This window comes from Lonchura striata, chromosome 14 (assembly GCF_050655825.1).
Source record: "Lonchura striata isolate lonStrDom1 chromosome 14, ASM5065582v1, whole genome shotgun sequence".
Classification (NCBI taxonomy): Eukaryota; Metazoa; Chordata; class Aves; order Passeriformes; family Estrildidae; genus Lonchura; species Lonchura striata.
In genome coordinates, this window is record NC_140716.1 from 2,490,256 (window position 1) to 2,513,135 (window position 22,880).

The 22,880-nt window shown below is 44.0% G+C and overlaps 1 protein-coding gene across 6 annotated transcripts; it reads right to left on the reverse strand.

The window, feature by feature from the left end:
* Positions 1 to 1,567: 1,567 nt before the first annotated feature.
* PRPSAP2 (phosphoribosyl pyrophosphate synthetase associated protein 2) lies at positions 1,568 to 21,260 on the reverse strand. Of its 6 annotated transcripts, none has more exons than XM_085592093.1 (13): positions 21,206 to 21,260; positions 18,891 to 19,018; positions 14,011 to 14,130; positions 13,453 to 13,595; positions 12,316 to 12,368; positions 12,141 to 12,207; positions 11,377 to 11,549; positions 10,349 to 10,464; positions 6,836 to 6,891; positions 4,430 to 4,578; positions 3,847 to 3,917; positions 2,758 to 2,904; positions 1,568 to 2,247 (listed from the first exon to the last, which is right to left on the reverse strand). In XM_085592093.1, the coding sequence occupies exons 4-13, from the start codon at positions 13,569 to 13,571 to the stop codon at positions 2,089 to 2,091; spliced, it is 1,110 nt and encodes a 369-aa protein (XP_085448219.1). In that variant the 5' UTR covers positions 13,572 to 13,595; positions 14,011 to 14,130; positions 18,891 to 19,018; positions 21,206 to 21,260; the 3' UTR covers positions 1,568 to 2,088. The 6 variants fall into 6 exon arrangements, with proteins under 6 accessions (XP_085448219.1, XP_021405865.1, XP_085448216.1 ...); XM_021550190.4 differs by having other exon boundaries at positions 13,453 to 13,603; XM_085592090.1 differs by lacking the exons at positions 18,891 to 19,018; positions 21,206 to 21,260 and adding exons at positions 15,735 to 15,804; positions 16,238 to 16,369 and having other exon boundaries at positions 13,453 to 13,603.
* Between the last annotated feature and the right edge of the window lie 1,620 nt (positions 21,261 to 22,880).

Below are 22,880 nucleotides of genomic sequence, written 5' to 3' on the forward strand. Positions count from 1 at the left end.
AGCCTTATGGATGCAGTTTGTTCCCAAATTCCTGAGCCCTCATCAATATCATAACTGCACTGCATGAAACCAGGCAAAGCTGGGGGTTTTCTGTGTTTTAAAGCAAAGATCAAACAGGAGTTGGGTGAATGGCTGAGGTGGAGCCTGGCATGGGAGCAAGGGCTGACCAGGAGAGACCCCCACAGAAGAGATCACAGAATCATGAAATCATTTGGCCTGGAAAAGTGCTCTTAGATTATTGAGTCCAACCATTATTCCACATCTACTCTGCTTTTAAATCCCTGGTGATTCCACCACTGCTCTGGGCAGTCTGGGCCAATGCTTGACAACCCTTCCCATGAGATTTTTCCTAATATCCAACCTAACCTCTCTCCTGGTGCAATTTGAGATTATTCCCCTTGCTTTGTCACTTGTTGACTGGGAGAAAGACCAACCCCTCACCTGCATCCTCCTGTCAGGGAGCTGTGGGGAGAGGAAGACACAGCGATTCCTCTAAAGGCCAACATGAGACAGGCACAGGAAACCACCAAAGAATCCCTTGTTTTGGGGTATTTAGCCATCAGTTTGCTGCACTGGACACTTGTCTGGCTCATTCCCAAGTGGCAGCACACTTCCACAAGGTCTCACTAATAAAATAAACACGGTGCAGTTAATATACCCATCACTGAGTCAGGTCAGCATTTCTCCTCTCTTTGAAGCAGCTGAGGCAGCACGGGGAGCAGCTCTGCACATCCCTGAGAGGAACAGACCTTCCCCCTCAGTGCTCAGCTGGAATTTGACCTGCATTAACACATCCAAAGTACCCACACGTGTCAATAAATCAGCCTGGTGTATCCATTAACATTAAGGAAAGCACCTGGTTTTACCCTTTCAAGTCAATGAACCCTCCAAAGTCCTTGGAAGTTTGTCTCCAACATAGAAATGATGTCAACAAAGGTTAATTTTCACTTCTGAACACGCCAAAAGCTTTATGCTCATTTGTAGGACGTGATGGGAAGATTAAACCAAACAGCCTCTGAATGCTCATCAATTCCACCACTGTTTTCTCTGCAACAGGTGAAGACCTTGGAGTCTCTGGGACTGGGAGCTGCTGCCTGGCAGCCAGCCGGCCATTCCACCCACACCTGCCCAAGGAAGGTTGGGAAAACAAACCTGGACAAGTTCAGCTCTGCACTGTGGTGTATTTTTCAGCTCATCCACGCATTCAGGGCAGGCAAGAAACCTCAAAAAAAAAACCCAGTTTACCTGTGATGAGCTGGTTTGGATTTTACCAGCTGGAACCTACTACACCCCCCACAATATTCCCATATCATAGTCACAGAATGGTTTGGGTTGGGAAGGATGATCTCATTCCAAAATCTTGCCCTGGGCAGGGACACCTTCCACTATCCCAGGTAGCTCTAAGCCCCATGCAAGCTGGCCTTGGACACTTCCAGGGATCCAGGGGCAGCCACAGCTTCTCTGGGAATCTGTGCCATGGTCTGAGTGAGTCTCTGTAGCTCCCTGACATCCACCTGCCATATTTAAGGATGCACAGTTTAGAAGACAAAGGACCAGCACATGAACATTTTTAGAAAGCTGACACAAAACAAGTCTTTATTCTTTGTCGCAGAAAATAAATACAGGTCCATATTCCATATGCTTTTCTATAAAAGCACTCCTATAAAATCACTGAACTGCATACAACAGTACAACCTTTTTGGCTTTTAAAATGCAAATATTATACAGTCACTTCATTTTATTATCATTTAAAGCACTTGTAGCAAGCAGCTTTGGAAAAGGAATGCTTAATTTAGAAGCCAAATTCTTGCCCCAAGTGTTTTGTGGGATTTTTCCATCGTGTATAGTGCAACTAACCTAAAAGCAACTAAACAGTTTTCTGTAAAAGGTTTATTCCCACCAAACCCCCCCACAAAAACCCTGCAAAGGGGAAAAAATATTGTCTTAAAAACTGTTCTACCTTGATACTTAAACCAAGAAAAAACAAGAAGTGGCTCAATGGAAATATTAAGGTAAGCGCAATGCTTCACAGCTCGCTCTCTGTTCGATTCCAGTTTGGCCCGGGGTGTTTCTTTAGAGGAAGAAGCTTTAATCATCCACTCCTATATTCCTGAAAAGGTAGGACATGGACTCCCCATTGTGGATCCTGCGAATGGCTTCTGACAGGATCATGCTGATATCCACAGTCTTGATTTTAGGGCACTGAAGTTTTTGTATCTCATGTGGAATTGTGTTTGTAACAACCACCTACAGGAAGGAGAAATGGTCAGGAAGACGTAGCTGTGTTGTTTTCCACCTTTTATACTGGAAGGGTGAGAGGGAGTTTTACAGATCCTACAAAACCACCCAGGCTGACAAAACAACATTTTACATTACTGTCAGGGTCACAATCCCAGGAAGAGCCATGTGTTGCCATAGGTTCCATGTAACTATGGATACTGATGGCACTGTCCCTCCTTCCTTTCATCCAGCCACACAGATCCAGAGGAGGTGCAAAAACCTCCCACCCACTGAGGAGAAAGGTGTGCTGATACTGACAATCCAGCATCTCACCACTTCCCACATTTCCCACTGCTCTGGTTTAAAGACATGTGGATGCTAATATTCCAGCACACAATACCACAGTAAGAAAGCCTGAACCAGGAACCTCCCATCTAAATCCTTAATGGCAGCATATGTCAACAATCAATTCAGGAGAAAACGGCTTGCTTAGAAAAGCCCCAGGTCACTTGATCAGAGCTCAGACTCCACACTCACTTCATCAATGGCAGACTCCTCGATCAGCCGGGGAGCATCTGAGGACAGCAGCCCATGGGTGGCCATGACAAAGATCTTGTAGGCCCCTCTCTCCTTGAGGGTCTCAGCTGCAGCCAGAAAGCTGTCAACGTCATCTATGATGTCATCCTGCCAAAATCCCAGAGTCACTGAGGGTTCACCACATCAGACACACAACACAGCACATCTGACTGGCAGCACAGCTTTAACCAGTGTAGCAAACCCCAAACTACCAGAAAATCGTTATTTTCCTGACAAACCCAAACAAACTCTGCTTTAGAAAAAAGTGCATCAAGGACTGATAGAATGGCCTGGGTTGGAAGGGACCTAAAAGATCATCTCATTCCAAGCCATGCCATGGGCAGGGACATCTCCCATTAGACTTGGCTAACCAAAATTCCACACAGCCTGGCCTTGAATGCTTCCAGGGATGGGGCAGCCACAGCTGCCCTCCTAGAGAAAAATTTCTTCCTTATATCCAATCTAACCCTACTCCCCTGTAAGTCTGAAGCCATTCCCCCTTGTGCTGTCACTGCAGGCCCTTATAAATATCTCTCTCCATCTTTCTTGCAGGCTGTCCTCAGGTACTGGACAGGCACAATCAGGCCACCTCAGATCCTTCTCTTTTCCAGGCTGAACAATCCCAGTTCTCTCAGCCTTTCCTCACAGCAGAGCTGCTCCATCCCTCTGAGCATCTTGGTGGCTTCCTCCAGACTTGTTCCAACAAGTCCAGGTCCATCTGCTCAGCTTCACTGGCATTTCTAAAGTCACCAGTAGGAACAGGGTGATTCTCCCCTCCTCCTGTGTGTGCATGCAGCACCTGAGCCCCTTCAGGTAAGCACTGAACAGAATTTCACCTGCTCTGCTCATGGAAACAAGATCCCAGGGCTGCTTCCAGATTGGATCCCTGCAGAGCTCCCAGCCAGCTTTGTGAGTGTGCTCAGTGCTGCCCCTCCCTATCAGAAGTCCACCAGCAACCAAAGTTTAGTGGCTGATACAGAACAGCCACTTGATTTCTGCAACTTGAACATGTTTAATATCATTTATTAGAACTGATGGCATCTCACTTACCACAATGATAGCTATTCTTCCTCCTACATCTCCAACTACTGTGATGGGTGGTTTTTCCTTGGGAATCAGCACTGATTAATGGCAGATGTTTTTAGAGGAGTAAAAAGGAGAAAGAAAAGAGGAAGTTTATATAATTTATTTGAGCTATGGAATAGTCTGATGGGTCACCACTATTAGAGACATGAATCAGCAACTATTTCAACATCACTACTGAATGAAAACCAGCAAGATTCTAATACATAAACAATTTTTAAGCTTAATTAAAATATTAACAATATTAATTTATACCAATTCTTTACCAATTCAATTAATTCTTAATTTCAGCACAGAAGCAGAGTGGCTTGCAGACAAAACCAGTGACCCATTGACACACCACGCTGGGTTTGTGCCCTGCAGTTCTGCTGGTGCAGCCAGAGGTCACATCCACATTCAAGCAAGAAGGAATTATCTTCTCCCCACTATGAAAGATGATTTTTTTTTCCTCTGTGAAGAACCACTCCTTTTAGACAGTCCATCCGTGCCAAACCCAATCCCTAAACCCACAAAAACACCAGGTAACACTTTCCCCCACAGACTTACTTACTGGGGATCTCCAGGCTGGGGTGGATAGCAGCGACGTATTTGGCTGTCGGAGGGGAGTGCCGGCCGTCCACCATGTCAGACTCAGCATCCTGAGCTTCCCCGTGGATCACGGCGATTCCCAACCGCAAGCGCTCAGCAAACGACTGTGCCCTGCAGGGGAAGGGTTAAAAGAACCCAGGAAAAGGTTACATTTCAAATAACTCACCTGTCTACAATCCTAACCTAGTTCCATCTTATTTCTAATGTTTCAGAGGGAAGTCAAACGATCCTAAAATTTTAGGAGAGTTCATGGAAGAAATCGGTTGCCCCTCAGTATCTTTTTTTAATCAGGTTTGTTAAAGTCAGAATAAACTTCAAAGTGCCCATATGGGCCTTAAAGCTACAAAATAAATGCTGCAAGTCACAAAATGCTGACTACTCCCTTCTGCTCTGCCTAACAGCCAAAATAACATTTCCCAGCCTTCAGCATCCTTGGGATCCCATGCTTTAGCAGGACACATCTAACAGTAATCAGGAGCAACTCTAATGTCTGGATTGTCAACATTTAATAGGAAAAAAAATCTCATATAAAAAGAGAAAACAAGTGTTGACCTATTTATTTAGTACTAAATAAAGACAATATCCCTGACCTGCTGACACATAACCTGAGATAGCCTATGGAAAAGAGGATCCAGATGATCATTCTGCCTGACAAACCACACTTGGGAGTTGAACAGCTTGGATTTTTTAATTAGCTGACATGAAGTTCCTTCACACTGCAGTATTTCTTCAACTAAAATTAGAAATTTCTGTAAAGAAATGTAAGGTTAGTTGGGGGAGTGGGAAAAGCAGAGAGTCAGGAAAACAGGAATTTGCACCCCAGATATTGGAAGCAGCAAATACCAATTAGCACATCCATCCCACCTCACCTTGCACACCCAAGGGTTTGGGATCCTGCCTAAGCCACCCATCCAAGCCACATCCACAGTCACTCACTCTGCTCTAACATCAGCACCTCAGACCAGTGCCTGAATCACCTCCTCTGTCTTTAAGCCTTATTTAACTATCCAAACAATAAAAAGTCCACAGAATGATTTGCCCATCGTGATACTCAGTTAATTAAAAAGTAAGAATCTTCCACCCTGTGGTTATCATACAGTTGCAATATTTTTGCAAGTAGTTAATTACAGGTAATTATTATTACAAACACTAAGAGTTATGACTTAACAGGAATAATCCTATCAATAAAACCGTATTAATTACCTTAAAATGCAATATTAAACTGAATAGAGTTCAAAGTAACAGCCAAATGTTTAATTTCCAGTGAGCTCAGAAACCACAGTGACATTCTGAACTTCACCACACAAGGGTTCTCTTTCACAAGCAGGCATTCATCAAAAGTATTTTCCTAGATTGTTTTCAGCCTGAATTAGGCTGAAACATCCAATTATCCTTCTCCCAATACAATGTAACTCTTCACATATTGTCCTTAAATACTCATAGGAACATTTGTAGAAGCTAAACAATACAATTCTGGATCCTCGCCTCTACAAATCACTGCATGATGTGCAACTCATCTGTCTATTTGCTGGCAATTGACAATTACTGGATCAGCGTTAAAATGGTGCAACAAACTTGCCTCCACCCAAGAGGCAATACTGACACCACAGAAAAGAAATGCAAAAGAAACAAAGATAAAATTACCTCGCCAAAATAAAAGAAATCACAAAAAGTACTGTTGGAGAAAAAGATGACAAAAGGTGGTTTGTTACAGAAAATAAGGAAAACAGAGAGTATCACAATTCATTGGCATGGAAGTCCATATATCTTTTCAACAAGCTCTTGGTTTGTCACCACAGCAAAGACAGCATCCCTTAAACCACCATCCAGCTCTTACAGCACCTGCTGACAGCACTGTAATTCTAGAGTTTAGGACAGTCAACTAAAAAGCTTCATGGATTAAGAACAGTCATTCAGCCACCAAAGACTTCACAATCACAATCATCTCAAACCACAAACCCAGTTTCACCATCTGTGTTTAGGATCTGATCAGCCATGTTTGTAGTTATGCCCATGTTAAGAAACTCATCTGGATTAATGGCATTACACTTCCATCCACTCTTCTTCATTTACAGCAGGAGATTTATAATGTAAATGCACACAAATACAACACGATTAAAAACTTTCTTAATCATAAGCACTGCACTGATTTACCACATCCTTTTGTATGTTTTTTTTTTTAAACTCTCCTTAGATTTATTACGATTACAGCAATGATGCAAAAACTGACAGAGCTGACAGAGGAGAACTGGGAGGAGGGTAAAGGCTGCATCTTCTAATTGTTGCCTATTTGTCCTTCACTTGATCCTAGGAACAAAATCCCGACAGAGATTTCCTGCTCTAAGGCAAGAGAGCAGATCTTACCCACCTCTTTGCAGATGCAGGAGATTTGGCCACAATTACAGCATTCCTGTAGTCTGGTATCTGTAGTAAATAACAGATAGCAATGTCCACTTCATATCTTTAGACAAATTTAAACTCAGTAAGAATCAGAGAACTTTATTTTGCCAGAATTTTTTAAGCATCGAACATTTTACCTAAGAAAGCAACCTCAAGAATCCACGGTACATGATCAGGGTTGACAACTCAGTAAAAACATGTATTTAGAAAATTCAGATATTAACTTCAAACCTTTTATAAACCCCATTTTATAGTACAGATAACAGAAAAGTAACTGCTTTAGGACATCAGGGTTACACCCACAAGTGCTGAAAGAAACAGGAAACCATCAAAATTAAAGTTTCCTGTTCAACCTAAATTGTCTTTCATCACTAAAAAACAGCATTTTACAACTTCCTATTGTCTTATACAGTACCCCAAGAAAAGTCACACCTCTTCATCACATCACACTGACTCTTTCTTTGGACCATCAGAAGGGATAAAACTTCCACAGCCACTGCACTGATCCTGTAGGCACTGTCTCACAGTGCTGCAAACTGCCACGCTGGTCAGCACCAGGAGATGCTGCTGCCAACGCTGACAGCACCAGAGGGATGAGGCCAGCAAGTCTGGGTTTCCCTCTGATGTCTCAAAGGTGCTTCAGTCGGGCTTCACAAGCACAGTCTGCTTCTGAGTTTGCTGCCCCTGCTCCATTCTCATACTGTTTTTTCACTCCAGACACCCGATCCTTATTTAACCAGCATTTTAAGTTTCCATCTCTAAAAGTTTCTTATTCTCATCTCCATTTTTCCTGCAGTGATTCCACATCAGATTCATCTAACCTGTAACATCCCAAGCATTCCAGCATTCACACTTTCAGTTCTCCTTTCCAACAGCAACTACAACTGCACTCCCTCTGGCATCTCATTTTACCCCACTCCTTGCAAACTCAGCCTTTTCCTTCCCTGCGCTGCCCTGGGATGATCCATCTCTATGGAGAGCAGCTTGAAGAGAACCTGTCTGTCCTTCCAGCCAAAAACCACAGTCCTGAGCCAAGCAAAGTCCTACAGAGCAGGTCCAGTCCTCAGAATCCCAGTGTTAAGGGATGGAAGACACTTCACTAAGTACCTGCAAATTGATCTGTTAGGGATGGAATTCACAGATTTGTGGGGATGACACCCTGTCATGCAGCTCACCACCTTGTCAGATGTCAAATACTCATTCCAGAGCACAGGAATACTTGGGGTTTCTGCAAACACAGGCAAAGTAAGTTCTTCCACAATCTTAACCACAATATACAAACTGCACTGGCTGATTATTTCCAAAACACTACCTGCTATAGGCATGGGAAAGAAAAAATAAGTTCTGAATTTGGGCAAGGGCTCAACCAACGGAAAGTAAGAAATTTACTGAGGACGTCAGGCAACGTTAATAATCCACAATGTTAGTAACTCCACCTATAAACTGGGAATTCAGCATGTTCTGTCCTCTGCAAACACCGAGTTATACAAGAGGCTACAAAGATTAACATGATGGAAGGTATGGACAAGGCAGGGCCTGTCACTCGACATAACAAAGGCTTTGATCTAGTTCAGACACCATTGCCTCATTTTTCCTCTGCCAAATTAACAAATTTGTTCTCAGCTCTTCAAAAATGAAGTCAGAAAGCCAGAAATGTCATCCCAAAGACTCTGAGGTGTCAATATGTCCAGGTAACAAAGGGCTCTGTCACTCTGGGATTAACACCTGCACAAAGGAAAGAGAAGCCACGAAGTATCCAACACTTGCAAGCACACAGAGGGAAACACCAAATTATTTTCATATCACAGGAATTTCACTGATTGGACTGGCTTCATGCCAGAACAGCAAGTGATTCTCTTCACATCTAGGCATATATTTCCAACAGGAAACAACTACAAGCCCTCATTCTCCTAACTTTCAGCGAAATGTTTTTAAAGTGATTTTCATTCTCATCAAGCTGGACTCCATTTTGTGCTCCTCAGTACATCCCATCATGATTCCCACAGCTTTGAAAGCTCTGGCATTCCCAGCACAGGATATCCATCACGTTGTGGCCATAAGGAACTTGAGATGAATACTGAATTCCCCCTGAGCAGCAAAGTTTTAAGCACAGATACTATAAATGATCTGGCTGGTGAAGGTACTTGCCAGTACAGATCCCATGTGATCAGATCTATTCAGTCAATTCTGGTTTTAGAAAATCCCCTCATGGATGAGCAGAGGGATGAAGAACTAAAAGTATCTTTTAAAACTTCTTTACACATACTTCAGATCTCTATAAATGGCCACTTTTTAGACTGCGTAGCAGTCAGACTCAAAGCTTCAACAATTTTGTGTAAACCATTAAAAGCTCAGGAATCACAATGCGCTTCAAGATCAAATCAGGACCATGATCTTGTTATTGACCATAAACCACAGTTTCAAGCAACACATAAAGGCAAAACTTGTCTTGTGTCTATGTATTTGGTGTATTTCGTTTTCTACTTCTGTTCTTTTTTTTTTTTTTTTTTAAGTTAGGAAGTGCTTACAATGTGCAATACTTCTTTCTCGAAACACAAGATGAATGACTGTGGCAAAGGCAGAGCCTGGAGTTTTGTTCTGCCATCCTCTTTGACTCTATTACCAAATGAAATTATAATGAGGCATTCAAGCAGATTTTAATACTGTCATAACACAATCATGTTGGTTTGGGTTTCTTTAAGGGGGTGGGGTGGGGTGTGTTTTGTTTTTTAAATTGAGGCATTCCTATCTTTATAAAAAGAAAAAGCTTGGATTCAAAAGCAAGAGTGAGCTAAACCCTTTCTCTCATCAGGAAGAAAGCACTTGCTTTATTCCAAATTACCATTAGTCAGAGGCTTAACATGCATCTTATACCTACAATTATCATTTGCACATTTTGTACAGGCCAATTTACCAGTAGCACTTCTCCAAACCCTTTTAAAAATAAGATGGAGAAATGGAGGCACAGAACATCCCAAGTTAAGCTCCTCAAGTCAAGACATGCAGTCTGAACTAACAGTGAGTGACATTTCCTCCCACCAACCTGACTTTCAGAGCACAATCAATAGGCTCTCTCATAGTTTACAATTTCCAAAGTGTTTCTTATTATGTGATTTAAATTTATATCCACACAAGCAGTCCATCCTATAAATGTCAAGGAAACTGGAAACAGAAAAGGAAGAGGACAATGAGAGCAAGAAAATCCTATTTTTTTTTTTTTCATTGTGAGGGGAATAGATCTAAGGAAAAAAACAGCATTGCTGCATGGCTAAGAAAACACCAGCTCTTCAGGAAACCAAAAGTTAAATGTGGAGAAGAGAAGAACCAACATCTCCCAACACCACTCCCTGCCCCAACATGACCCTTCCCCCTTAAAATTCAGTTTGAAGAGTTTATCTTTTCAGAGGGATTTGTTTCAGATGCCCTGAGACATGACAAAAAAAAATTAAAAAGAACAACTGTTATAACAGGCCTTCCTCACCTCTTCTTGGATGTACTGGAGTAAAAATGGGGATGCTCTCAAGTTATCAACTGGAATATTGAAGAAACCCTGAATTTCCTTCTGGTGTAGATCCATAGTAATAAGATGAGTTAGTCCTTTAAAACAAAACAGTAAGATACACAGAGATGCACCTCAAGACAAGTAAGAGAGAATAGACACTTTATTTTTCTGTTTCTCTGCAGTTTGTCCAGAAAATTTCTAAGCTGGATGAGAACACTAAAATACATAATAAATTAATTTTAGTCCCTCTTAAGCACACTGGCATTAAAATCTTTTGAGGCTTTTAAAGTGACTTCTTGAAAAGAACCTCAGAACGCTGCACATAACTGACTCTGCAGTGCCACACTGAGGCAGGAAGATCCTTCTCCACTGGACACGGGACAAAATGGAAGCACTAATTTGTCCTGTGTCACACAGCAAGACCCTGGCATGCTCTTTAGTTCTGAACTCCTGAAAAAGGGGCCAAGCTCCTCATCAAAATCCACTGCTCTCAAAGTAACAGCCCAGATCCCACAGTTTGTTATAACTGCCTGTTTTTTCCCAGGAATGGGAGTGAAAGGAAAGAAGTAGAAAATGTGTTGAAGGCTGTGAAGATGAATAATCTCATTCTCCCACATGGTCTCAAATGTAAAGGACAAAGTGCATTCATCCAACAAGGAAAAAAAAGTAAAAAACAAGTCAGAATGACAAGGCACAACTGTTCCAGACTGTAAGAAAGGCAAAGGATGGTATTATGAGAGGTCCCAAAGCAGCTCAGCCCAGCAGACTCATTTTGCCAGCTCAGTACAACTCAATGCAAAATGGTTTTAACAAATTTGGGTTTTTTATGAGCTCATAATTTGGAAATATTTCTAATTACATTCTCCTTTTTACATAGGTTTTAAACACATGAAAAGCTTGGCAGTTATTTTTAAACAGAGTCCAAACTTGTGTATAGATCTCTCTAAACCTGGAAGCTGACAGCAGGAGCCCCCCTTGCTCTGATTTAAGGACAGCCACATTCTTACCAGCTTTGCACATCATGGAGGCCAGCAATTTGGAGACAATGGAGCCCCTTTTCCTCATCTTGCACTGTTTGCTGTAGGGGAAGTAAGGAATCACTCCAATAATGCTTTTGGCACAGGAGGTTTTGCATGCATACACCATGATCAGGAGCTCCATGATCGTGGTATTCACATCCCTGCAACGAGAAACATCTGCTTCTGTAGCTGGTGCAAAAAATCCTCTATTCACCACAGTATTTACACCCAGCAGAGATGGAGAGGGCACATTTTTAGAGAACTGGTCATCAAGTAAGAGCTACATTTCTGCTGCCATTAAAAAAAAAATACTTAGCATTTGTAAAATTATTTTCATATAAAATTAAAGAATTTCTGCATCACAGGACACATTGCCCAGGAAACGTTCCTCCTACATCTTAACTTTGTGATGGTGCTAGAGACAGGAAGCTGAGAAGAGAAGAATTTAGAGATTGACATAAGCAAAAGAATACACTTAGGGAAGGAATGTAGAGACCAAGGGGAAGGTTTTATTTATAGAGTCACTAAAAATTAAAATTGTAGAAGCTACCTTATGCCAAAGCTGTTTTTGTGTACATATAAAAAACCCAACAAAACCAATACCAAAAACCTTCCATGAGCCTCTATCTAGTTCATATAAGCTTATCACACTGCATCACAAACACAAAAGGTGATTAAAAATGGAAACCAGAAGCATTGCTATGGACAGCCCACATCAAATGCTAGCACAGGGTCTTTAAACAGTTACTCACTTTGAAACTGTCTGGATGATAAATACATCCTTTCCTCTCACAGACTCCTGAATCTGCACTCGTGTTTCTGCCAAGAAAAGAAATATGTCATATTTGCAAGAGTCTAAGGAAAGGGGAACCAATACATTCAAATCAGTGTCAGGTGCATTTCCAGTTTTGCTAATTAAATGCTCACCTCTGTTTGGCTCTTGATAAACCTGAACCTTTCCCATCTCAACTCCCAAGCGTCTGCAGGAACAGAAATAAGGTACAAGTCAAAAGGGGAGAGGAAGGGCAAATCAAATGTAGATCCCATATAATGCAACAGTTACTGAAGAGGCTGCATTCCATGGGAGAAAACCAAGGAAAGAAAATCCCAAACCAGTAATTACAGTGAACATCTCTTTCAAAAGCACCTACAATTTCCAAGAACTGCACTGCAGGCTATGCTAAACTTATTTTCCAGTCAAGCTCAGACCAAGCAGCAGGGAAAAAAATGCTGGAATACTAAATCATGTAACATTTTGTGATTTTTAATATATTTCTTGCCCTATATACATATATACACACACATGTGGCAACATACATGTGCACAATACTTAAAAATACTGCTTTTAAATCACTCTTCTCTATAGAAAAAAATCTTTGCAGAGCGAAGAGGAAAGAGTAGCAAGTGCTTTTTTATGGATAATGGAAGAATAATATCTGCTGTATTTATTCCTTGTCAGCATTAGCTAGAAGTCATCACTACAAAGAGACCAGAGTATGCTCTGCACTCAGCCCAAATTCTTTCTACACATAAGCTGAGTTCCTTTGCACTCCCCTTTCTCCTCCTGTCACACTTAACTTTGGGTAAATAAGCCTCTGGAAGAAACCTATCCTAATATTCCCAGTAATGTTATGCATCCTAATTAGCACAGTAAAAATGTACTTAAGTCCTAAAAGTTCTGCTACAGCTATTCATGGATTTAAGCTAAAGAAATGTTCCCATCCAAAATATACAGAGAGCATGAGGGATGTAGTCTTCCTGCCTAAAAATACCCCACTACAAGGAGTGAAAACTTCTGCCATGATGATTTAACACTATGTAAACATTAATTATTCCACGTTTCCTATAAAATGCTGCAGCCAGCCACAGAACAATTTAAATACAGGTTACTCTCTCTGTTATTGAGCTGTTGAAATACACTTTCCAATAGAGCACACTCAATATTCTTGCAAATCATGGCAGTTTTCCCATGTAACTTTCCTTAAATAGGGAAGTGAAATGTGCAGTAAAACAAATCCCACCAGAATAATCCCAAGATGCAAGTTCCCTGCAGACTTTACTTACTCGGCAATCCTCTTGGACAGCTCCATGCATGAGGAATTGGAATTAGCTGAGAACAGCACCAGCCCACCCTTGGTGATATTCATGATGGCCCCAATTTCAGTTGATGGCACACAAAACATCAACCCTAAGTTGTTTTGCCGCTCCTAAAAGACTGCAAGGGGTCAAAGGTCATTTAAATTCATGTTTAAAAAACAAACATTTTCTCTGTTTAGAAAGTGTAGTCTCCCAGAACCCTGGATACTCCTTAAAATCTGTTATCCCTACATTAATAGCTTCCCTACAGCTCTCCAAAGATCCCCCAAGACAACCTCCTAGCACCAATTTTTTTCTTCCTTTTTAACTGTTTTCCTCAGGCTATTTCAGTAACACTGATACTTTTATTCCATCAGCTTGTCCAGGTCATTTTCCAGAACTGAGCAAAGTTGATTGACTTTTCCAAAATCACAAAGACAGTCTGGGGTAGAATTAAGCCAAGAAGAGTTCCTGGGCCCTGCCCAGAAGAGTCTATTTCCAAAGCTGAGTCTCTTCCCATTACTTTGCAGTAACTTATAAACTTACAAATAAGGATGAAATGTAAGGAAGAATTCACTGAAGCTGACAGCTGCAAATAATGACCTCTTGCACAGCAAATCCACTTGCTGAAGCAGCTGCTGTCATTCTTTGAAAGCAATATTTCTCCTGTGAAAACAGGAGAAAAACATCAGGAGGAAATCAGTATAATTTGGGGTTTTTTTGTTTCAAATAAAGGCACAAACCACTAAGCTCACCAAGGATTTGATGGGATATCATGTTTTTATTATTCTTTGTAAATTACATTTTCATGGTTACTTCTACTATAAAATTTTAGTCTAAAGGGGAAAAAAAAGATCCCATTGACCAGCAGCCCTGGATAGATGGAAACATCATTCAACTCAAAATCCTGCTGCACTTCACTTCTGCTGCATAAATAATCCAATCCTTCATCATCCATTTCAGCATTATGTAGGAGACTGGACATATGAAATATGAGTGGCATAATTTAAACCAAAGTAAACAGAAGTTACAGTGAAATCATTAACTTCTTTCCTGGTAAACATCTCCCTGCTGAGAAACAGAATTATCTAATAGTCATACGTAACTGGTTAGAAAAAGCTGATGATGTATCAACTATAAAGTACTCCAAAACAACAACTAAAAGAAAGAGTTTTGTATTTACAGGAGCAGCTGGCTAGGTCTGTAATGAAACTCCTTCACACCTCCTTTACAAACAGACAGTCTGGCTCAGTTTAACTGTGTCAGAGGAACCCGATTCACTCTTGTGAAGAGCCAAAGTCAAGTCTTGTTAGGAACTTCCTCACAACAATCTGCTGGTGCTGTAACTAAAAACCTGCCTCTCATCAGAACAGTGCACAGACTGAGCAGAAACAGTGAGAGCTTCAGCCCCCATTCAGTCTGAATGTTTCACTGCACTAAAACCAGAGGGGGCCCCCCATATCCCCAAGGCAAGACCTGCATCCCTCTCAAATGAAATACCTTAAAAAAAACCCATTTCTTATCTAGTGTTTCTATGCTCTGCTGCTCACTCACTCCCTGCAACTCCCAGCTGTCAACTAATGGCCATCACCCATCAAATATTCATGATGGTGTTCAAGATCCATCTCGGCTCCACCAGAGTGAACAACCTGAAATGCTTTTAGGTCTGAGAACACCACCTGAGAGCACCCTGCTTGTGTGCCTGGATGGGAACAGCGTGGAGGCAACTTTCCGTGTTACTAAAAGCAGTCATAGAGTGTTCAGAAGGCGTGTTTTTATCCAGTTGTGTGTCTTCTTTGTTCCATAGATTAGGGAAATGAGGAGCTGATTAAGAGATCTGAAAAGATGAGTTGCTGGCTCCCAACTATTGCTGAGGGTGCACTTTACACCACAATACAATGATGTATTTACAAGCAACAGTTAACATTGCTCTTCATGTTATTATAGGTCAAGGACTTTCTTGTGGACGTACTTCAGCAGCTGCAAGTGGGCTATGGTGTGTGTGGGCAGGGAAGTTGCATTTCAGGAGTAATATGGATATATCAACCTTCAAACAGGTGTTGGGATAAAAGCAAGCTCACAAAACTTTATTAGATGTGCAAAGGCATGACTCCACAGGGGCACATGGGACAATAATAACCTTTGGTTTGAGGTGGGCCAACCTTCCAAGATTGAACACAAGCACCACAGAACAGGCTGCAGCACAAACACCTGCCTTTCCTTCTGGGCTGCACACAATTACACAGACACATCACGATGAGCACAATTACCGGGCACACATGGCTTTATGCTTCCATCAACTGATGATGTCCACACAGAAAGCCACAGATGCAGGAATACCTGGATGGGATAAGGAGCGGACCCCATGGGATGGAGGGAATCTGCACCCTCTCACCAATCTCCCCACAGGGAATCCTCCCGTCCCTCCACACTCACCAATCCCCGTGGGCGAACAGAGCCTGCCAGCCCACATCTCCCTGGCAGTGCTTCGGATGCTCCAGGTGTGTTCCACAGGCCCCGTGCATCCCACCCCATCCCTCCTCCCCGAGAGCGGCCCGGGCACGCCGCAGCCCCTCACCTGTGGGGCAGCCCCACAGCCCGAGCAACCCCGAGAAGGGGAGCCCAGGAGAGGGTCTCCATCCCCTGAGGGAAGGGCGACGCAGCCCATTCCTCAGGCGTCGGAACCCCGCGTGGGGAATGGGCATGTCCTGCCCTCACACAGCCGGCTGAACTGGGCTGAGCGGGCGGGAGCGCCCCTCGCTGAAGGCCTTACCTGCCGGCTCCGGCCCGCCGGCCCCGGGAGGAGAGAAAGCGGCGCGGCCGGAGGGGAAGGAGGGGGAGAGGCAGAGGCGGCGGCGGAGCTGAGCCCCGGCGGAGCTCCGCGGGCAAGATGGCGGCGGGCCGTGAGGGAGGGAGCGCGCGCGGGCGGGGCGGGCCCGCGGCGGTGCCGCCCCCCGCCCCGCGCGTGAGGGGAGCCGCCGCCATCTTCCCCCTCACGGCCCGCGCCGCCCGTGGGCTCCGCGGTGGGGCCGCCCGGTGTTGGGATTTTAGACTCGGCAGCGTCGGAGGAGACCCGCAGGGTCATCCAGTCCGACTGTCAGCGCAGCAGCGCCGCGAAACTACATCGGGTGCCTCTTGCAACACCTCCAGGCGGCGTGACTCCCACCACCTCCCTGGGTACCTGTTCCAATGCCTGACCACATGGACAATGATTTTTTTTTTCCTAATATCTAATTTAAATCTCCCATGTGTCAGATTAGAGGCCATTTCCAAGACCAACCCGCTCCTCACTACAACATCCTTTCAGGGAGTTGACGACAATGTTGTAAGGGCTTTGAGCATCCTCCAGAGTAAACAAACCCAGCTCAGTCATCCCTTATAAAATACATTTTCTAAACCCGTCATGAGCCATGTCCTTTGCTGAAAAAGAGAATACACATCTGAGTCCCCAGCTGGGATGATGGGGAGGGACCCCAACACCACAATTCAGCTGCTGCCCCACCAAAAATTACCCCGGTGCAAATCCATGTGGAATAACACAGTGATGTCCACTGGATGCCATTATTTTGGAGCTCCCACATCTGCATCCCCACCAGAGAGGGATGGAAGGGCGGCTGTATCCTCGCCAGACACGGAGCTACCATCTGGCCTTTGCCATCAGCAGTGTTTATAGAAAAAGAGGCATTTCTGCAAAGTAAATTAAGAACAGAAACTATCAGTGGCCTCTCAGTTCCTTGTCAAAAGCACACAGGATTTATCTGGAGTCCTCTCAGGACTCTCCTTGCCACGTGCATTGGTTGAACTACATAAAGATTCGTCTGACACCTGAAATGAGGCTCTTATTTCAGTCGCCCTGTTTAAAATGAAAAAAAATAGCTTTATCCCAAGACATCCATGACAAAACTGCTTTGGGGAAGTTACAGTCATCCCACACAGACATACATCCCTCCTTTAAATACAAAACCCAAACATCGTGTTTTTTCCCCTGACTGCACAGTTAGAACCTGTTTTAAATTACATTTTTCAGTCTGCCCAAGTTGAACAGCATTTTATGGATCAGAATTTTAGCATTTAGCATAAAGCTACAGATCGGGTACTTTCTCCTGCAGCTTTTCTCACAAAAAGCAATTTAATTTGATTATTTCTGGACTGCAGGGTGCACTGGAGCAAAGCTGATCATCCCAGCAGATATTTCTGCCCATGCTGGCCTTAACATAAAAGAGGAGGAAAAGCCATAGGCAAGCTCACCAAACACGCCTAGGAATGGACAACATTAAATTCATCATTTAAAACCATGTTTCTGCCTCTACAAGCTGCATTTTCCCTTTAAATATTCACAGGCCAGTGTTTTCCTCAGATTTCACATTTGTTTCTTGCTGCACGCATTCCAAGACTTAGTTGTCTCTTTTTTTGATTGTTTTTTTCAGCAGAGCTGGGGAAGGAGAAGCCGTTTAACGTGGAGCCGTGGAGCAGATGTTGAGCACTCCACTTGCAGGCTCACAAAGGCAGGACATCTGTTAGAAATATGTGAGCAGAGAGGCCATCAAGCCTCTCAGATGCTGCAGTGATCCTCTGCCTTTCCTACATCCTCTTCCAAGTTACACTGAGGTGTAAGGGAACAGTCCCATCCCTCACCACCTCCACCATTCCCAGTCCATGTTTTTCTGCTTCCAGGCTGGTGCTTCCACACAGTTTTTTCAGGATCATTGACCCAAGCAGGCTCTTTTTTTGTTTCAGGGTTTTCAGGACAAAAAGGAAGGGGCGGTGAGCTTTTTGTTGGCCTCTTCACAGAGCAACAGAGATTTCTTTTAGCATCAGTCTCCCTCACAGGGTCCTGCTACAGGCTGGTGTGGCAGAACAGTTTAATGCAGAATAACCAGAAACAACACATGGTGAAGCACTGACCCATAATGCAATTAGCAGCCTTCCCCAGAAGCATTTTTCAATACCCCAGGGCACTCGGAATTTGCTGACTGTTTGATTTGTGCTGCCCCAAATTCCTGACATTGCTTAAGAAAACCACAGGAGCAGGAAATAAGTGATCCTTTTTTTTTATAAGGCTACTGCCTTTATTTTCTTAGAGAAAAAAAAAATCTATTTATTTCCCACCTCTGTCTTCCTGATCAGAGGAACACCAGTTTAAATCTCAGCTCCAAGGAGAGGGATTTGTTAATTTGACAATACTCTATTCAAACACTTAAGAGTTCAACAAACACTTACTCCAAGATGAGCACACAGATTTTGTTTCATTTACAATGATTCAATTAGCAGCCATGTAAGGAAATCTGAAAATTTGCTGTGTGTGAAAACACTGGCTCACAGAGGTTTGTTGTTCTTAATCCAGATGTGACCCTGGCAAACAGAGATGTGCAAAAAAACTCCCCCACACCACAGCTAGTCCAGCCAAGGTGAAGGGCACTGCTCACCCTGCACTGGGCTGGAGGACAGCCTGCATCCATCACCTGAGAGAAAATAAATGCTGCTGTCACCCCAGCTCCTGAGCTCCATCCATCACTGCTCAACCAGGCTGGCTTTTGTTTGTTTGGAGTTGTTTCTGTTTAAAAAAAAAAAAAAAAAAGTGGATATTAAAGCTCACCTACCAAACCAGCTGACAGTGAGAACAATCAGGCATGGTGCACCAAAGAAACACTGATTTCATCCTGACAGAGCCCTGTGGATAGGTTTGGTCTTTCCCAGCAAATAAAGGCATCCCAAAAACATCCTCTATCCCTACACAGCCCCTGTGAGCCCACAGGGAGGTTCTGCAGCACACAGACACCCCCACACTGAGCACAGACACAAAACCACCACCTCCCTGCTCCCCCGCCTTCAGCTTTATTGCCTGGGGGACAACTGTGTCCAATTTCCAGAGGATTCTGCCACGGATACTACCCAGCTAGGGAGGCAGAACTCAAAACAACTATAAATGCATTTTGCAATTGATGGAGGGAGGTGTAATTTTATCATATCTTGGGAATGATCTGGAAATAGCATTCCCCATGCCTGGGAAGCAAAGTGCTTTTAATAAAGTTCCTGGAGCAGGGAACACATCTCTGTGTGAAGGGCTGTGGCAGACAGCACTCATTGCTTTATCAAATATTACTGCTTGGCTGGCTGTAGGAAACAGGCACAGACTCATTTGTTACAGACCTGTTCCCCCAAATATCTGACTGAAGGACTCCCTTCAGGGCTTTTTTCCTGTTTCCAACTGTGCTCCCAGTTCTGGATCAGTCTGTAATGTTTAACAGATCTGCTGCATCAGCTCCAGCACAGACACGGGGTTATCTCCAACCAGCCTCCCAACAAGGGGACAAGAGGTTTCTGGGAATACCTGGAGCGTGACAGGTCCTGCACAGACAGACAGCTTGAGCTGGATGTCACAGTGAGGGTTTGGGCAAACACAAAGCTGGCGGTGGTGCCTCTTGTTTAGTTCTCAGATTCCCACTGCTCTGCTCTGCTGTGCAAGGGCAGCTCTGTCCTGCAAAGTCTGTGTAAGATCCTGTTCACACCCATCACCTGGTGTTTGCAGGTGTGGTTTGCCCTTTGATTGGCCTTTAGGCAAAATTGGTTGGACTGCACAGTGAAATCACGTCATTTTAGGGAATTTGAACAGCTACACAGTCCATGACAAACATTAATTAGTGCTCTGTTCCTCTTTGTCTATTCCTCTGTTACTCTTTGTCCTACCAGCTGAGTCCCAGCATGATTTGCTATTTGCCTCACTAAGCTGCAGCTCCTGTCCAAAGAGCACACAGGCACCATGCCCTGTGCAGGCATTTAGTGAGCACAGCAAGGGCTTGACTGGGTCACTGCAGAGCAACTTTGCAGATTAAAGCAGAATTCAGTGTATGAGAGGAGGCCCTATGCTTTGAATGCACAACTGTGGGGTGCAAAGAAAGATTTGGTACCAGCCTTGGCCCATACACTAAAAAGGAACTGGAAGAGGTGTAGGGAAGCAGCAAACTGCAATCAGCAAAGAGGATTGTGTGTCCTCCTCAGTTCAGTTCTGACCAGGACCAGCAAGAGCAGATTAATGTCCATAATGGGAGTGGGACCCTCATCCAGCTGCTACACCAAAAAAAGGCTGAGCCTTACTCAGGCCTCTTCAGCCTAGCCCACTTACTGACACCACTACCAACATCTCCTTCACAGAGAAGCTTTCTACCAGAACCTCTTCTCTAATTCACTGCATTATTTCCTGCCTGATTTCAGCTACCTCTGGAAGAGGTTCTGCTCTCAGACCTCTGTGCACTACCTTTGACCTTATCAAACAAGTCAATCCCCCAAGTTCAAGATTGGAACACTTAAAAATTTTACTCACCAGGAAAGTCTCACCAGAGGAGAGGCGTGGGGACTGTGAGGCTTCCCAGAGGCTTTTATTGTCTCATTAAGCTCTTCTTAATGAGAATTTCCTCACCTGCTGCAATGTCCCTCCCATTCATTTACATTCACTATCCTGCTGATGGTACTTATGGCTGTCTCAGCTCCCACTCCTTCCTCTTTCCTCCTAACTATTCTGAGCCCATTTTTTATCTCCCTGATCTCATCCAGGTCCCAGGGAGAAAATACGTTCTCCTCTTTTGTTACTTCTTGCCACATCCTCCTTGGCTGGTTTCCTCCCTGACATCTCTGCATCTTCTCCCGGCTCCAGAGCTCACCTGCAATAGTCTCTCCTCCAAAGCAAGGCAGCAAGAGCTGCTCGTGGTGAGATCCCTGACTTAAATGCTGGCTAAAAACTTACTTGTTCTCTCAGCTAAGGCTCCCCACGCACAGCCTGGATCACACACACCTCAGTGCCTGGACCCCGAGCCCCGCAGTGGCTCTGCCCATCCCAGCCCGCTGTTTGTAGGGGCGGGGATGTCGGATCGGCCCCTCTGCAGGACCAATGAGGCTCACACCAGCAGGGCAGCGGGTTCAGCACCTTTCTCAATGACAGCAAATACTGGGGGGGTTCAGGCTGTTCCACTCCTCCCGTGGCATCTGAAAGAGCCTTGACAGCAGAGCTGCGTCAGAGGGAGCGACAGCTGCCAAAGCAGCCGTTCAGCCTCCTCTGATTGCCTGCTGGAAAGTTTATTTCCCCCTTTTTTTCATTCAAGCTTTTCTAGATAAGCATATGGCAAATGGAAATATCAGAGAGAATGAACTGCCTCCTAGTTGGGAATGAGGGACTGACAATTATCCCTGTGATAATGAGATAGTCTGAACATGAGGGAACTCGATACAAAAGGGGATTTATCTTGGAAGCAGTCCCTTGGCAGCGTGGCCTGTCTTGCTGTCAGCACGGTTTCCCATTGCACAAAGGGCAGGGATCAGATCCAGGATGACAAATCCATCTCTATCCTGAGCTCATCCTGCTCCATTGCCTACAGCTTTTCCAGTGCTAATTCCTTAGATCATCTAGACACTCTGCTTCACTTAAACCATGTTGTCCCATGCGAATCTGTACCCACCTTGGATCTCCAAATGACTCAGAAAATTGCTTTCTTTCCTACCACAAACCAGATCAACATTTCAGATCCTGACCTTCAAGGCTGCCAGGATTGAGGAGAGAGGCAAGACAGGACTCCAAGGCCTTGGTCCAACACTCACGGATACTCTTGTCATAAGGAATTATGTGGACTCTGCAAAAAGATAAGGAAAACCAGAAAGAGCAAACGTGGGTCTGCAAAACCTTGACATGGCAATCGATGCTATAGTTTACCACCAGGAGCAAGTAAATAGCCCCAAGAGTTACGTGCTGCATAGCAAACATTGCAGTTTTATCTGCACGACAGGCAGCAATTTGTGGCAAAGGTTAAATCTCAGTTCACTCAAGCTTGACATATGATGGTCGTGTTACATTCCCCATTCTCAGTGGGTTTGTGCATAAATGTGAGGTTAAGTGCATGTGTGCCTTTAGGATCACGACCTGCATGGTCCAGCAGGCCTATAATTAATCCCCAACATGTTCAAGTGACAGCTCTCATTCGTAATGTCATCCATGAAGAGCAGTGAGGTACGTGTAAATTCCTACAACCCAGCTGGAAGTCAGAGATTCTCCAGCCACCAGAGCAGGGAGCCTCCAAGGCAGCTTTCTGACAGGACGAACAGGACAATTGGTAGGTTGGACTAATTTACAGGTAAATTGGGTAGGGCAGGAGAGGGAGGTGTGATACAGTCACTGCTCACTCAGCTGCCGAGGATGGGCTGGGAATGACAACAGTGCTGTCATTCCCTGCTACACAACCAACATTTTCTACTCACAAATATGTCAGAGTCCCAGAGGCTTATGAAGCCTGTAAGAAAGTTCCCATCTCCTTCATCCTGGACAGCTTGCAAACACGAAGCTTGGCTAGACTCCGCTCAGCCACTTGTTTTTTCTTCTTCCAGTCACTATTTTTCAGATGTACCCAAAGGTCTGAAACCCAACAATAAAC

Coding starts and splice junctions, on each gene's coding strand:
- PRPSAP2 (XM_085592093.1), bottom strand. CDS start 13,571: ATGTTTTGTGTGCCATCAACTGAAATTGGGGCCATCATGAATATCACC. Junction 10,465..11,376: donor CTCCATGATGTGCAAAGCTG/GTAAGAATGTGG, acceptor TTTGTTTTAAAG/GACTAACTCATCTTATTACT. Junction 2,248..2,757: donor AGGAGTCTGCCATTGATGAA/GTGAGTGTGGAG, acceptor TCCTTCCTGTAG/GTGGTTGTTACAAACACAAT.